The sequence below is a fragment of the Barbus barbus genome, assembly GCF_936440315.1.
Source record: "Barbus barbus genome assembly, chromosome: 14".
Taxonomy (NCBI): domain Eukaryota; kingdom Metazoa; phylum Chordata; class Actinopteri; order Cypriniformes; family Cyprinidae; genus Barbus; species Barbus barbus.
In genome coordinates this window covers 24,105,398-24,121,898 of record NC_136742.1, presented here as the reverse complement: position 1 = coordinate 24,121,898, position 16,501 = coordinate 24,105,398, and the positions used below count along the sequence as shown (strand labels likewise).

The window sequence follows — 16,501 nt, the reverse complement described above, 5'->3', positions numbered from 1 at the left end:
AAATCTTTTACTCAGTAACTGTTAGCTTACCAGTAGTTGTTGTTTTAGCGCTAGTAGTTGGTGTGAGTAGAGCTAGCGTTGGTACAAAGCAGAGCCACGCACATGTATTAGTGAGGGCATTTATCATACCTCATTGAACAGAATATAAACAGTAGGAAACCTAGATATGTGCTTACCAGAAGTTGTGGTTAGAGGCATGCTAGAAGTAGATGTGTATGAAAGAGTAGTAGTAAGAGCTGATGAAGAAAATACAGAGATAATGAGCTCTACTGAAATTCATCCATCTTTAAAATGATAAAACTAACATCTACTGGGTAATCTGCTTCATAACATTATTTTAAAAATGTAGATATATATTTGACTTGGAATATACCAGTGAAGAAATAGATGGCATATAACAAATTTTTGTCATCGTTTAAACAACACAAGGATGAATAAATGATGACAGAATTTTCATTTTTGAGGAAACTATCCCCAGTTATTAAAAGTAAACTGCCCCATATGGCATCTATTTAAATTTAGACAAACTGCATTGTTGCTACATTATTTGGTGCTGGAACAAAAGAAGAAAAAAAAAGATGAAAGATACTGTTTACTAACTTTTAAATCACTTGACAATATGACAGAAATTAGCATTTCAACCAAAAAGACTTGCTTACTTTAAGCCATTCTGAATGATGTTTTTTTAAAAAAAACTAGGGACATTATCAGTAGAGTGCTCCGATTCAACCAACCCACCACATAAAGCAACTATTCTCATTTGCTTTTTTTCAAATCTACTTTTGAGCATTTGAAAAAAAGCATTCAAAATTCTGGAACACAGCCACTATTAAAACATCTTCTTTTTTTTTTTATTACTTTCGCAGTTAATAACGATGTTCTCCAAATACGTTGACCACCACCTGTTCTGCATTAGGCAAAAGACATTACCCTCATGAAACAAAGGGAACACAGGCATAAAATGATGAGAAGGCAGATGGGAATGCTTACCATGGGTTGTTGCATTAATAGGAATCATGTTAGTGGTGGCAATGGATGCGGTGGTAACAGTTAATGTTGCTGGTGGCAGGGATGGAAGAAGGGCACACTGGCATTAAATGGAGGTTAGAGTGAAACCAAAAACGCAAGAACAACTGGTGGAGCAAATGAACAGTTGTGTGCATTACAAGCATAGCATGAGATGAATATGGGAAAAAAGAGAATAACCAAAAATTAGAAACATGACATGTTCTAAAACAATTTAACGGCAAGAAAAATTGGGCAACAGATGATTGTTTTTAACTTCCCTTGCTGAGTCACACGTGAATGAAAAGGGAAATGTTTTCTTGGTAGTTCTCATGTTTTCCTCACAAATTTCTAGTCATTTTCTATAAACACCCAATAGGTCAAATTCTACCTTGTATATACTGAGAAATACATACAGTCACTTTTTTAATGCTTTTTTCCCTAAGATATGACAGCCACAGATTAATATGTAATTAATCATTGTGAAATTTCAAAGAGGAAATTATTTAGAAGTTACCCCTGATTCTATCTAAAGATATTTTTGCTCCATGATAGGTTGCTTCTGCAAACATGATACATTAAAAAAATGATGGCGACAATAATAGTTCAGTGACGAGTGATGTTAATTAAAGTTTATTTCTCAACCAGAAGACTAACTTTATTGAAAGCTCGTCAAATCTCCAGGCATGAATATGCCATTTTTGTACTTCATGGGAATGAATATTATGCAATGAAATTTCAGTAGACCAGAGGGAAAGGAGCATGGGACAATGACCTTTAATGGACATTACTATGGACAGGAGGCCTGAGGATTCTCATGGCTCCCAGATGATGATAAATGTTTACTGGCCACCAATTTACTTCATGGGTGTCTTAATGAGCAGAAGGCAAGCTGGTGTTTGTTTGTCATGCTTACGCAAGTACTAAGACTTGCCAATTAAGTATTAGATATAATTTTCAAGGAAAATGTTTGTATGTCAAACTCTTTAATGTTAAAACTAGCAATGAAATTAAGAGACAAAGGAATAATGTTAATCAGCAAAGTCATAAATGAGTCAAAAAGGTAAAGACTTTGACGAGACAATATTTGTTTATAAATCTAGTAAAACATGTTTTGAGTAATGTGTTCAACTAAGAAAAGTTATAATTAGGATATTTCTTCCTACCTGGGCAGCCAAGTCCAGGGGAAGCACAACCTGTGGTTCCCGGGGAAAGAGTTGCTATGGCAGTGCCTAAGAAAGATTAGAAAATTATCATTTGACATTTTATAACAAATGAAATGTTTGAAAAATAAACCGTTCTAAAGTGAAACTAAATAAATAGCCAGCATGAGAATGCCTCATGTTTACACTGAGAAAACTCATTATATTCAAAATTCAAGAAAATATCTATAAAATCTAAATGCTGCACAAAGTCACAAAAATACATCTAAAATGAATCAAGTTTGAGATGGACAGACTTGGACATTCCCAAAGCACCGTCAAATATATTCATTCTCTCTCTTACATCCATAAATAGAAATTCAAGTCTACCTTAGGACAAGATTTGGATCGTAAAAGTGTCATACATTTCCCAGCACTCCTCTGGGATTTGACAATGGAATGTGACCTCAAAATGTCCACACTGAAACTTGAACATCAGCAACTCAAAGGTGGAATTTAATAATTTGCCACAGTTGAATGACAGAAATGTTCTGCAGGCTGGTTTGACCGAGGCCCAGGAATACCACCTTTTCTCAACACAAATCCATTAGGGGTGTCTGAAATACCAAATTGCATCTTGTTTTGCTTTTCAAATCTTTCTGTTGACATAAAGCTCAAGCTGTGTCTAAACAACATGCTTGAACGCATGAAGACACCAAATCTTGAAAATAATTTAAAAGCCAGGCAATCTGCAAAAGCAAAACCTCAACTTGCAATCCAAATCTATTGGTTAAGCTTTAGTCAATGAAATCCTCATCCGAGCATAGCTGAGGATTGGAGCAATGACCAAAAGTCTAGTCAATAAACCTTTTGCACGGACCAAAGTTTTAAAGGTTTTCCCAGATCTGTTTGATATTTTTCACCTTTTAAGATGGCTAAAGGATTTACTACATGCAAATCAAAATGCTATTGGTTCCAACAAAAGCTGATTATTTTGACATTTTCAAATACAATGTAACTCTGACTTAAGCTCTGAGCACAAGCCATTTGTGAAAAAGATGATTTGATTCAGGTGTCAAACTACACAGAGGAACTAATCCATTGTACATCATAGGAATGAAGTAGCAGGGTAACTTTAACTGCCTAGTGTTATAGCGCAGAGTCTCTGATCATCCTGAAGTTCAGTGTTAAAAGGCAGGCTGAGGGGAAAAAACCTCAGCTGTTCTAAGGACAGGCTCCTCTGCTGCATTTCCATGCAAGGTGGGATCGCCGTCTCCCACTGGTTTTGTCAAAGGATGAGAGGGAATCACATGAGTAGCCAATGGAAAGACAGGGGAGGGTAGCATTTTAAAAGCATGCTTATTAGTGACAGCATTAGTTTTGCTCGGGGCTCAACTTCACGGGCCTCTTGACTTTATGCCAACATCATAAGCACAGCTGGTTGTAACTGAGCAAAGGAAATAGTTATGTGTCATAGGTTCCAGCGTCTAACTGTCTGCAGAGGGCTGAGGGGGTCTTGCACTGCTCCTGTCAAGGTCAAAAAAAAAAAAAAAAAAAGCTAGCTAAAAGCAAAAATGCCCTGGAATAGGTCTAACACTGAAATGGCAAAAATTCTAAATGAATGAATGGAACAAAAGAATGTTTTAAAGGGGTAGTTAATGTATTCACCCTCATTTCGCCTCAAACCTGTATGACTTTCTTTAGTAGAGTACCAAAAAGGTACATTTCTAAAAATATTCTGGTCACTCTTTTCAAAATAACGACGCTCCAAAATGAAAAAGGCATCATTAACATATCATAAAGACATATAATTCATGAAGGAATCAGAATTTAAGATTTTCAGTGAATAATAACTTAAAATTCACAAAGATGATATACTGACTCCAGATGTGCTGACATTTCTTATGGTGCTTTTGCATTCTTTATGAAGCTTGAAGCAACCAGTGAAATATTGGAAATTAACCAGAAAGTACAGAAAGTCATACCGGTTTGAAACGACATGCGAGTAAACATAAGTATATGCCAATAAGCATCTGCCTTCCAAATGCCCGTCAGTAAGAAAATTCACAGAAAATACACTATACACTGTGCAAAAAGCATCTATAGGTACAGCCACACGTTGAATGATTTTGTGTACGCATCATGCATGACCTTCACAGCTCAAAGCAAGCAATTACGCACATATTAGGCATGTTAGCAGTACACTCACCACTAGTTGAAGCTGTTAAGTGAATGCAATTTGGGTAACAGACTGCAAAAGAAGATGAGAAATTAGTTGCCTTTACAAACTACAGGGATATGTATGTAAATTGCATACAGTATCTATCAAAGGAAGTTCATGCTTTGAAATGGACAGATAATTAAAAAGCTTTGAAAACATTAATCAAGTTATATACAAGTAAACAGTGGAAGTCCACATTGAAAACCTTGGATTCAACATCCAATTAAACTTTGGGCCAAATAGTTTTTTTTTTTTTTTTATAAAATACTAAAATAAATGTAAAACAAAGAAGAAAAAAAGATTTCAGCAAAAATAATTTTGGTTGTCAGCAAAAGTAGGACAAATCAAACAAAACATTCATGCTTGTTACAATACACAATTTTACCTCTCAAGCAAATTAATTTTCTTTTAAAGATGTTTTACTAGGAAAAAAAATTACTTTGCAGGCTAAACAGAAACATGTTAGATTCTGCACTAGTTAATTTCTTTATAAGAAAGCAAATTTGTGATGCACAAAGCAAAGCAAAGCAAAAAGGGGACAAATCAAATAAGACATTCATGTATGTTTTCAATTAAACTTTTTACTCATACTTTTTTCATGTTAATAATAAAATCTGCAATGGAGAAACTGTCAAAAAAGAGAAGCATTTCCAGAGCTTTGATGCCCACTGTATATTAACATAAAAAGACAATGTGTTGCTAATGAATTCCAATTATAATTCCAACTTCCAAGACTAACACAGACAAATATTCACACAGGACGTATGGCTTTATCTGTCTTGGGGCACAGAACGTTACTAAGTGAGTTAATGCTTTTGATCAGAGGCGCCATAGTTTGAAGCGACACTTTTTTCCATGGGCTTCTGACCCAAGCTGTGCTGGGCATCTAGAGTTTCAGGAACCTAACTAAGTGGAAGAAAGCAGTCCCTGGTGAGGCTTGTTATGCATGTGAGTCATGCCTGCTTTTCCTCTATTCCACCCAAAGCTCATTCCTCTGCGCTGAGAGTTGGAGGGCATTTGAAGGACTTTAAAAGTTTAAGGTAGCGGGATAAGAAATGGTTCTCAAGATTCTAAATTTTTAGTTGATCAGAAAGTGCACAAGGAATGGGCCCCTTTAAACTTGGCATTAACATCCATTTATATTTACAATATACCCTTCAGCTGTATTGCATTTTCACCTTGCATTCCAGTGTGATACAATGACATTTATTTATGTAAAATGGAAAACAACACTTACATATTATTTGTGTGGTTGTATAGACTTAACAAAACAACATTTAGCATGCACATCTTTGTTGAATACGGTCAGTCTGTGACCACCTCTGAATGTGTTTTTAACAATTTAATCTCTTTCGTTTATTATCAATCCATAATAAACCAGCTTCTGCACAATAGAACTGAAACCGTATACTCACTACAGCTGAGAGTGCTGTCGGTCTGTGTGTAACTGCCTGGGATAGTCCAGAAGTGATGATCCCAGTCAATGACGTTTCCCTCGACATCACAGGTGAGGACAGACAGCTCAGAGTAGGGCATGGCGTAATCCCACAATCGGAAATTGTACATGAAGCCATCCAAATTCTGATCATCCACACTGACCGAGCTTGACCCTTTTCCTGCAAGCTGGAGGATTCCCCCACTCTGCAAGGTGTAAACCTGAGAGGCTGCGCAGGTTTTGGCTCGATAGTGGCCTCCAAAGTACACTGCCACAAGGCCGGTGGACTTGGTCCAGGTGAGGCAGATGGGCGTCATGCTGGATGTGATGTCTGAGCTGGTGAGCAGGTCGTTTACAGAGCAGTAGGAACCGTCGATGAACAGCTCCATGCCTCTGCCTGTCTTCTCAAATGCCAAAATGGATGTGCCATCAGCATTAGACAAGGTAAATATGGTCTCTGTACTTTTCTGTGCTGTACGGGCGATCTCAAAGCACACAGTGAACGCAGTGAGAACTGGAATGGAGACTGAATTGGCCACTCTCACTACATTCTTGCTGCTTTTTGGCATTGTGACCTTCTGGTTCCTCAGTGCCACTGCCACTGCAAGAGTGAAAAACATTAGATCTTAAAATATGACACAAATGCATGCACTTATTGTGGAATAGAAAATGGTTCATTCAAACCTCTTTATGATCTCCAAACTGGTTAAACGGTACAACACAGACTAAATTCAAATGAGAATCAGCTAATATAGAGTAAATGTTTCATTATACACACATGAGAAAAGAAGAGAAACATTAATGTCTGAAATCATCCAAGTTTGTCAGGAACATTATATTAAGTAATCACTCTAAGACAAGCTTATTAAACTTCTTCCAAACCGTACAATCATATTCTTTTGCACATGTTAAAACACCTCTTTTAAGTCAGATTTGCTGACACATTTCATTTAAATTGGCGGAAGTTTGTGTCTGTTGGCCGTCTCACAATAAAAACCACAAGCAATTTGGAATGGAAAAATACACCTCCAGTTGTACTATTAGATCCCTGCACTCTATGTTCATGATGCTTTTTGACATAACCAGACATCTGACGCTATTGATCACAGAACAAGCAACGGGTTTGCTGAACACTAAACACTAATGAGCTTGATCTCAAAGGTGTTTCATTTCAATCCTGTTTCACTGGGAAGGTAATAGAAAATACAGTGTCTAAATCTGTAAGCTACTGGGTACTAACGGGAACCTTCACACCTGTCTGACTTCATAACAAAGGTTATGTTTGCAGGTTGTTATTTCTTTTAGAGGAGTGTGTGCTTTTCCATTGAACATAACTGTGTCCGTCAATTTATACAGGCGCCCTTGTTGCCCGATAATAAGCCTACACCTAGGAATTTGTAGTTTTGTTCATAAAAAGAATTATAACCCTAAATAAATACAATGTTTGACTTCCCAAACTCTTTCTGTATTTAAAAAAATTCTACAAAAATCATGTAACCAATATAACACTTTTACATTTTAGTTTATTGTTTTCACCTCAGAGTTAAAAAGACACTTTTTTAAAAATGTATTATTTTACACTTTACCTTATACTACCAGAAATTACAAACCGTTTTCAACATTGATAATAAAAATAAATATTTCTTCAAGCCCCCAACTCCACCCCACCCCACAATGTTCACATCACTCTGTTCCAAAAACAGGCATCCATTCATTTATGAAAAAGATGCAAAAACTACAACCAGTGGGCATGAAATATAAACTTAATGTAATATATATTATCTGAAAACTAGCCTTTTTAGGTCAGAAAAATCAATAAATAAATTAGTAATTTTTTTCTGAAAAAACAAGAAAAAAAACATTGATTAAAATACTTTGCAGGCTGAAAACTCTTGTTGACAGAATGAGAGAAGTGCTGAATAAATAACTCAATATAGTTAAATAATTAAACTCAATGAGATGATATTGATAGCGTGAAAGGCAAAGCAATATGATGTGAGCAGCTGTGATATGAAACGGAGCGATAGAGTTCAGCAACATAATCTTGATATTACCGCTGTCTGTGACGTCTGATGTTTATTCACTACATTAAAACACCACTTTCGATGTCACGTTTGAGGGGAAAGGTTATCTGTTTTGTTTTTTTAAGCCACAAAACATAATTAATGGCATCCAATAAATCATAACAGGATAAAAAACATTATGAAATAAATATGAATAAATTAAATGATTCCTTAAAATCAATCATGAATGATAAAAAATTATAAATTAAAATATCTTAAATAAATATGCTGTGAAGAGCTTGCCATGCAATAAACATACCTTGCTTGTAACTGATATGGAAGCCTTTCTTTTGGACACTAAAGTCTGAGTTAAAGGAAATCTCCATCACATTGCCACTGGAGTTGAGAGTTAGTCCATTGGGTGTTAAGCCGCAAAATTTGGCATCGCTCGTGCCAGTGCTGATGACGATGCGGTCATAGATGCAGCCGTGCGCTTCCTCGAGCTCAAAATCTAGGAAGGTGATCTGCACTATAAAGCCGGTCGGGGCCTGTATGGTCCACTTGCAGGCCTGACTGGGTGGGTAGTCATTAGGGTAGCAGGGGGAGGTAAAAGAGCCCTGGGAGTCGGTGAGCACCACATTGCAGCTGCCGCTACTCTGGCAGCTCTGTGCTACTGCAAGCAAACAGGTCACATGTCACTTTAGCTCGCAAAGGACAGGTATTAGAAGAGGCCAAGGACAGGAGAGGAGTCAGGTGACAGAAAGATGCGTTTAGACAGCCATTGGGTTAGTGCATCGACAAGGACAGAACGATAGAGAGACAGATATCAAGTTTGATCGAGATATGGTACGTTACTGTTGGAGTCCTGGAGCCATTATCCCATTAAGACAACCTAGAATCTTGAACCATCTCATGGACTTATGATTAGCGTCACCAACCATATCCTTTAAGATCCTTCAAGGCAACTCTCGAATGTGAAGACTTCAATGGAAAAAAATAAACTTGACTCAGAGACAATGGCTGCTGTTCATACAGTCCCGAAAAGCACATAAGCAAAAACCACAGCACTTTTTGGCAAATTGAGCAGCGCTGAGCAATTAAACTTTCTCAAGATGCAGTGGCTTCCTCAGGACAAGCTTGATGTAAGTAAACAAACATTACTGAGGGTTAAATTTCATAACCCATTCCAACAGTCAAAGGACAAACTAATTTCAATGATTTATTATGTGCTCTGTAAGTAAATAATATTCCATGAGATTTTTTTTCTTTCTGCAGAAACAATTTTTCCTTTACAGTAACGATATTGTTGCATGATATTGTTGCATGAAATTTTAAAACTCTTTGCATGAAACATCCAAGAATAAAGGTCCACTAGTGGCCATAAAAAAATTTATTCATAGTAGTTGGTTTGAAACTCGCAGGTATAGTCATTGTACCTCAGGAGAAACAGGAAATATGGGATTTGATGGCTTTACACAGATTCCAGGTGGGGAACAATAAAGCTGAAGCACTTTAATGATGAGAACTGAAGGATAAAGGGCATTCACCCTAGAAAGGGAAAATGATCTTCTGTTTAAGGGGACACAAACTAAAACCATAGAGATCGCTCTCTTCAGAGACCTGAGTCATTACATGCCTTGTGTTCACCAGAGTGGACAGTTGATATAAAGGCTGAATTTCAGACCACTGTCAAGAAGCCAAAACCACACACGTTTCTCTTTTCTGATTCGGTTTCGAAGTGATCAGACATTTAAAAGCATTTCTAGAATCAAAAGATGTTTTTTTTATGAAAACCTATGAATGCACATTATTGCTACTGTTGCAAATTATGAACTTTGTTCACTCTCTAACAAATTTGGTAGAAAGTTACAGAATAAAATATGTATGGAATAATATATATATATATATATATCTCAAGTTGTTGAAGTTGTTTCTAACTAAATTTTCTTGTTTTAGCTTATTTTAAAGCCATCATTCATTTTAAGCTTAAGTATGTCTAAGTCAGGTCCAGACCAAATACACTAAGGTAAATGTGAATGAACTTTAAAGGATACAAATTACTAACATACGTAATAGCGATATACACACATTTTCTTGCAGAAGTGTAACTGTGTGCCTCAGGTCAAGTTTTATAAATGTACAAAATTAACGGATAATTTCTTAATGGAATAACACTATAAGAATATTTTGCTTGTGCTTGTTTCCCACAGCCCTGTGCCAGCATTCAACCCATATTTAAATTAAACTAAATAAGTCAAGAAAAGGCAAAATATGTGATTAAAATTACTTTTGGAGAGTGACTCTGAATTTAATAAAGTATAGCACATTATGTGTTATGGCTCCAAGGCAAAACGATCGTTGGCTGTATCGCTGCAAGTTGTAAACTGTAAAACAATTTAACTAAATAGATTTTATAAATGTAACTACCTCATTTTTTATTTTATTTCATATTAAAAAGCCAGCAGGCTCTACATGCAAACAACATAAATGTATTTATGGAGTGTAAGCTAAAGTTTCTACACATTTGCATTCTCCTGGTCCCTCCTGGAGGATCAAATACACCGAACAAATCAGAATGTCAGACCAGTCTGAACTGGGTCACTACAAAACCCACCACAAACAAGACCCCATCGACACACCTGGGACAGAAAACGGTGGAAAATTCATCACAGTTGTCCAGCAAAAACAAGTAAAGAGGTGAGGGAAAAAGATCATTCTTTCCGCCATCATGCCTGGGGTTTAAACAAGCAAGGAATGGGATCAGCTTTTGACAAGTGGCCTGTGAGTGTTTTGCAGAAAGAGGCTGAAATCACTATTGGATGGAATCACGCTACTGGAATATCCTGCTGTTTTATAGTTGTGTGCAAAGCTGTCGGAGTGGGCCACAGTAAAAAGCGGCACGACTAACTGTGCTACAGAAGCCACAGCTCTAACTGGCACAATATATGGTGTGCTGCTCAGATCCTGGTTCCCACCCAGGACGGGTTCATCTCAGTGGAGTGTCAGAGGAACTGAACACGTCATCTGCCTTTTTTAATACATTTCATTTGCACAAACTGTACAAAACAGGATCACTCCACTCAAAGGTCATTTACTCACTAGTGAGATCATTCAAAATAAGTACAATTTGTTTCGTTCATATACTTGTGTAAAAACATCCTTAACAATGAATAGCTGATTTCAGCTTTCACTACGTGCTGAGTGTAATAGCGTTAAATGTGTTGAAAATGAAATGTAATACATGTCATTTGTAATGTCAACCCTGTTATCTTTTTGAAGGTATAATTATCTCTCACACATATTACAATATATTAATTTTGCATGAGATGGAACAATGTAATTTATTACACTTAAACCGTATAAAAATAATGTTTAAGAATGTATTTAACTCAAAAAGGCACTGGCTTACTACCTACTTTTTGCACTACAGTGATAACAATAAAAAAAAATAAAAAATAAAATAAAATACTGGTGATAAAATGGGATTTGCGCAGTGTTGTGAAGTGACTGCTGATGAAATGAAGGTCAATGAAAGAATGCCTGCATGATTTTACAGGAGAAAAGGAGAGCTTTGATCTCAAAATGTCCTTTTAGAAGAAGGGCGCTTAGGGAAGATGCCAAAAGATGGAATGCCAGATACATGGATCTCAGGCTAAAAAGGCCTGGGAGATTAAAAATAGCCCTTTCAGCAGCGGCACATTTTGTGAAAGCTTTAATCCTGTCTCATTTCTCTCACTCTCCTGGCAGTTTACCTGCTGTCTTTGTACCTCAGGTGTGCTGCATTCATCTGCCAAGGGTCAATTAACAGTTCACCCAAACATGCGAATCCTGTCATCATTTAGTCACCTTTCTGTCATTACAGATGCCTGTTATTTTTTTCTTTCATGAAAAAGAAAAGGAGATGCAAGGCAGAATGTTTCTTTTTCAAATAAAATAAAATACTGTTATGAAGTGCCTGCTGATGAAGTGAAGGTCAATAAAGTAGTCCATGATACATGCCCTATAATCCCACAATAATTCTCGCACTAAAATATACATGTGACTACTTTTATTTTAAATCATAGAATTATAAACTTTGAAATCTGCTTTCATTGTATGGGAAAAACAGCTCAGATGTTCTGCCCAGCATTTCATTTAGTGTTTAATGGAATCAAGAAAAAATAACATGGGCTTGGAATGGCATGAGGGTGAGTAAATTATATTATTTTCATTTTTGGGGGAACTGTTCCTTAATTGAGTCCATCACTTGTACACTTTTTTTTGCATTGCTCTTGATCAACATGGAGCAGCTGTTATAAGGATTCAGTGAGATTTAACTCTATAAACACACCCATGGCTCCTTGGCTTATGAAGCATGGCAGAAAAACAAGGGCATCCAAGAACAAACATGTGACAAGTTGTGTGTACATTTGCGGTTTCTATATGAAAACAAGCAACAAAAGCATATTGTGAACTTATGCACAAAGGGGTTGGTCTCTCTATGGGCCATAATCACATCTGGTTTTAATGACAACCTCTTGCACGAGGACAGTACAGATTCCATGTCTGGGATGGAGAGTCTGTGTGCTCTGTTTACTGAACGTGACAAATCAGATCTAATCAACAATTTTTTTCATCAAGAATTTTCCAAGTTTGAACTACATTTGATTTAGGCGTGATTTAAGTGAGGTCTGGAATGCCTACGAGAGGCGGACGTCCTAAAATGATATTCGAAATTGCTCTTGGCCTTCTCCGCACAAGATTATTCCATTATTTGTTTTTGCCGTGGCTTACATTAATCGAGTTTCTTTGTTTTGAAAGAGTTTTAGCACTCGCTTGTCCGTTGTTTAAACTATTAAAGTGCTTTAGAAATTTCCCTGATGCTGATTCCCAGCATTAAATCTGATCTTTGCTCTAAACCATTTCTGACAGGCATCCAAAGACTGTAAACGTTCCTTCTTGGACCAATATAACAGTACGAACAAATCAGGCGAGCCATGGTATGTGACTAATATTAAAAAGACACATGCTTTTCATATGCAGCTCACAGGGAACTTAAATTCAGCAACAACAGGCCGATTAAGGATTCAAGCTGCCAGTTAAGGCCATGTTTTTTTGGTTCTGAAATCATTAATAACACATCTGAATAATACCTCGGTCTCAGGAGAAACTGTCGTAACAAAGTTTATGTCAGCTGCACAAAAACAACTGCAAATGTTGTGCGTAATGACTGGCCTACAAACAGAAGCAGTCACGGTAAACAGTTCAGCCCATCAATGCATGCTGTGAGACCACTGACAGAGCCAGATCTCACCCTTGGGTCCTGTTTTATTTATATATGGAGGAGTTTATGTAGGATCTTTCTTCACAACTAAAGTGATTGTGGCGTCATTTAAAAAAAAAATATTTTTATGACTTTGAGATATTTTTCATGTATAACTGGTTGTGACTAGGACAAGGACAACAAAAGCATGTTAAAGGTGATTAAAAAAGCTTGATATAGAGCAAGAAAGTCATTTAAACAAATGTAAGGAAGCTGAGAGAGTTTAAAACATGTACATCACATATATAAAATGAATAGAGAAAGTGAAATAAGTCAATTGAAAATATGAAAAAGACATTAAAAAGGGGAAAAGATTCATTCATGAAATGGAAGCAATGTTGATTGGCATGATATGCAATAAATATACATATAAACTCAGATTAGAACTTAACTATGGCTTACATTTGCATTATTACATTTTACATTTATAACTGTAGAGCTCCATTACCTGAGATGGAAAAGCAGAGCAGCAGCAGGAAAACTGCGAGAGCATTCTGGAACTTCCATCTCCACCACCTACCACTGATGAACGAAATCCTGCCAATCAGATTTAGCAAATTAAATTTCAAAACAAAACCACAATTCAATTTATTACTTACATGTAATTTTAGTACAGTGTAAATACACAAAAACCACAACTGCATTAGAGGTTTCATTAAATGGATTGCCGTAATGCCGGGAACATTATTTGATGGATGTTTGGAAACAAATTCGAGTTTATTTGTGCAAAAAAATGCAAATAGCGTCATGAATTGTTGTCTCTGGTTTTCTTAGTCACTGACTTAAAACACTTCATACACAGCAACTGGCATAAACCATGCATTAGCTTTTCTCACTCTCACCCACACGCAGGAGCACAATATCTTTATTCATGCGTCTATAATTTGGGAGAACTTTGAAGGTTTAAATTATGTATTTGTGGCATGGAAACCATTTTTTTCTTGTCAGAACAGTGACCACAGCCATGCAAAAGCTGCCCCGTTACATAATGACTAATCGCGCTCCCACGTCAGCCATAATAAGTTTGCTGAAAAATATCACGGATGGTGAGGTTTACAAAGGGGTGCGCCACTATTTACAAAGCAAAACTTGAAATGACAGGAAACCAGAGGCTAAAAAACCATAAGAGAGTGTGTTATCTATTAAAGCGGTTCATGCATGTAAAATATATATATAATATATATATCATAGCTGCTAAATTAACCAGAAGGATACCTTGAAAAAGCAATTTAGCTATACACAAAACCAGTATCTAAAAAAAGAAAATGATAATGCTTAAAAATACAATGCCGGTTTACGGTCTTAAAGAGACAGATCACCCCCTTAAAAAAAATCTCATGACTGTAAAATAGAACACAAAATAATTATTTTGAAAGTCAGTGAGGTCTAAACAACATTGAACTCCATTGACTTTCATAGTACGGACAAAAATCGGGGACATTTTTGAAAAAGGTTTTCTTTTGTGTTACACATAAGAAACGTCAAAATGAGCGTGAACATTTTTTTCACTTTTGGGTGAACTATCCCTTTGAACTATTATTAACCCTACTATACACTAACCATCCAATGCCAATCCATGTTCAAAAAGAGATGTGCAGTACAAAAGAACCTACCCCGCATCCCCTTAAAAGCAATGATTGCAGTCTAAAACCTGCATGGATCACTATTTTGGTCCTTCAGATTCCTTCAGAATGGACTGTATGGAGCATTGCCCAGGAGTCCCTGCTCTCATTCTTTCATAAAAAGATTGTGCTGCTCTAGCAGAGGCTACTGACACTATCAGCATCAGTTTTCAACTTTAAAATGGTCCCTCTGAGAGCTTTTTGTCACAGACTGTTGAATAGCTGCAAAAACTCCAACAGGACTTTTAGGTCTTTACTGGAAAGGGAAGTTGGCAATAATATGGAAAATAAAGGCTCTTCGATGATTCAGTGTAGAACCACAGATTCAGAAAAAGAACCCCTTTATTGTGGAATTTTTTTGGGTTCTTGAGTTGGTTCTGGTTCTTTAAAGATAAAAGAGAGTCCTGATGTTACAGCTATAAATATCAATGTTATTCAGATCAGCGTATTGTTTTCCCAAGCTCTTTAAAACATCAGAACATAGCTGTTTCTCTAAAGAACTAGAGAAAAAAGTTCTTCAAAGGATTCTCCTAATGAATCAAGGAGTAAAGAGTAGCACGTAGCACCAATCTGCACATCCACCTCAGAAGAATCAACTGCACATATCTGTGACTTTTCACTACAAACCACATTAAGATGCAAAATTTGAAATTGGATTTCAACAAAAACAACCCCTGATCTGAAATCTGCTTTTAAGAAGGCGAGTTTCTGGTGAGTCATTATCTGAGGTCTATGGAAAATGAAGATTCCAGCAGGAGACGATAACCACTAGCGACCTCGTAAGTTATTCTGCCAAAAACATTATTTGTTTAATTGGGCATTGTTCATCTGTATTAGTATTAGGGTGATAAATGTCTTCATTATTATAAATGGATGGAAAATTCCCTCCATCTGAGACGGAGTATATTTTAATGAGATTATCGCAACGCTTCATTTGATACTATGGTTAATACATAGTCTGTAAGCTTTTGTTGCCAAGACTTGAAGTGTGTGAAGTTACAAGATACTGTGTGAGGTCCCGAGATCTTGTTTCATTTTAACAACCATTGTCAAAAGATAATAGAGATCTCTATTTCCAGCCCACAGTGCAGTTTAGTGAAGGCAGAATTAGCCAGCAGGACAATAGACAGGGCCCTGAATTCATATTTTATTAAACAACCACAACATGCCATCAGTAGCATTCATTAGGCAAGTCACAATTGTGGAATAAAATCATTAAATAGGGCATGAAACGAGAAGGGAATCTTATTTAAGTGGAATGCAAGTCAACACCCTGACATAAATCATTGTTACAAATCATGTTACCACATATTTTTCAGCCTTAAATAAACATCCTCATATCATCTCTGTAAGGTGGTGCATTTGGCATGAGTGATCAGAATGAGGCCATTTATTTAGACCACCATATACAATTCATAATACATGACATTAGGGAACATATGAATATTGTTCAGAATGCTCCCCTAAGCGTATGTAAATACACATAAATGGGGTCAACGACTCAAGGGACCGTGCAAGCAGAATAAAGAACTTGATTCATCATGGCAAAAATGAGTTGGAAAACCAGAAACAGGCGCTTCTGGTATTCAAAATGCTAAGACTCTCATAATGCAAAATAAAAATAATTTGCATTAATATGAGCTACTATTGAGTTAGAAAACCTAAACCTTAGATGTAACTGAAAAGTACATTAACAGTTTTTAATTACTTCACTATCTTCAGAAACACCACAGCTGTCAACACTACAGGTAAATTGGATATTCATCATTCT

General features: G+C 36.5%; 1 protein-coding gene across 3 annotated transcripts in view; it reads right to left on the bottom strand.

Annotated features, from left to right (window-relative positions):
- Nucleotides 1-16,501, bottom strand: part of LOC306879806 (adhesion G-protein coupled receptor G6-like) — a 40,667-nt gene that overhangs the window by 23,151 nt on the left and 1,015 nt on the right. For 2 of the 3 annotated variants that reach the window (XM_079433001.1, XM_079433000.1), the window contains exons 2-4: nt 13,557-13,645; nt 5,784-6,404; nt 2,172-2,237 (exon numbers count right to left, since the gene is read on the bottom strand). In XM_079433001.1, the coding sequence (XP_079289127.1) occupies nt 2,172-2,237; nt 5,784-6,404; nt 13,557-13,645 (776 nt within the window). Of the gene's footprint in view, nt 1-30; nt 73-176; nt 237-990; nt 1,060-2,171; nt 2,238-4,356; nt 4,399-5,783; nt 6,405-8,125; nt 8,480-13,556; nt 13,646-16,501 lie in introns of all 3 variants that reach the window. The other variant, XM_079432999.1, reaches the window with a different exon arrangement.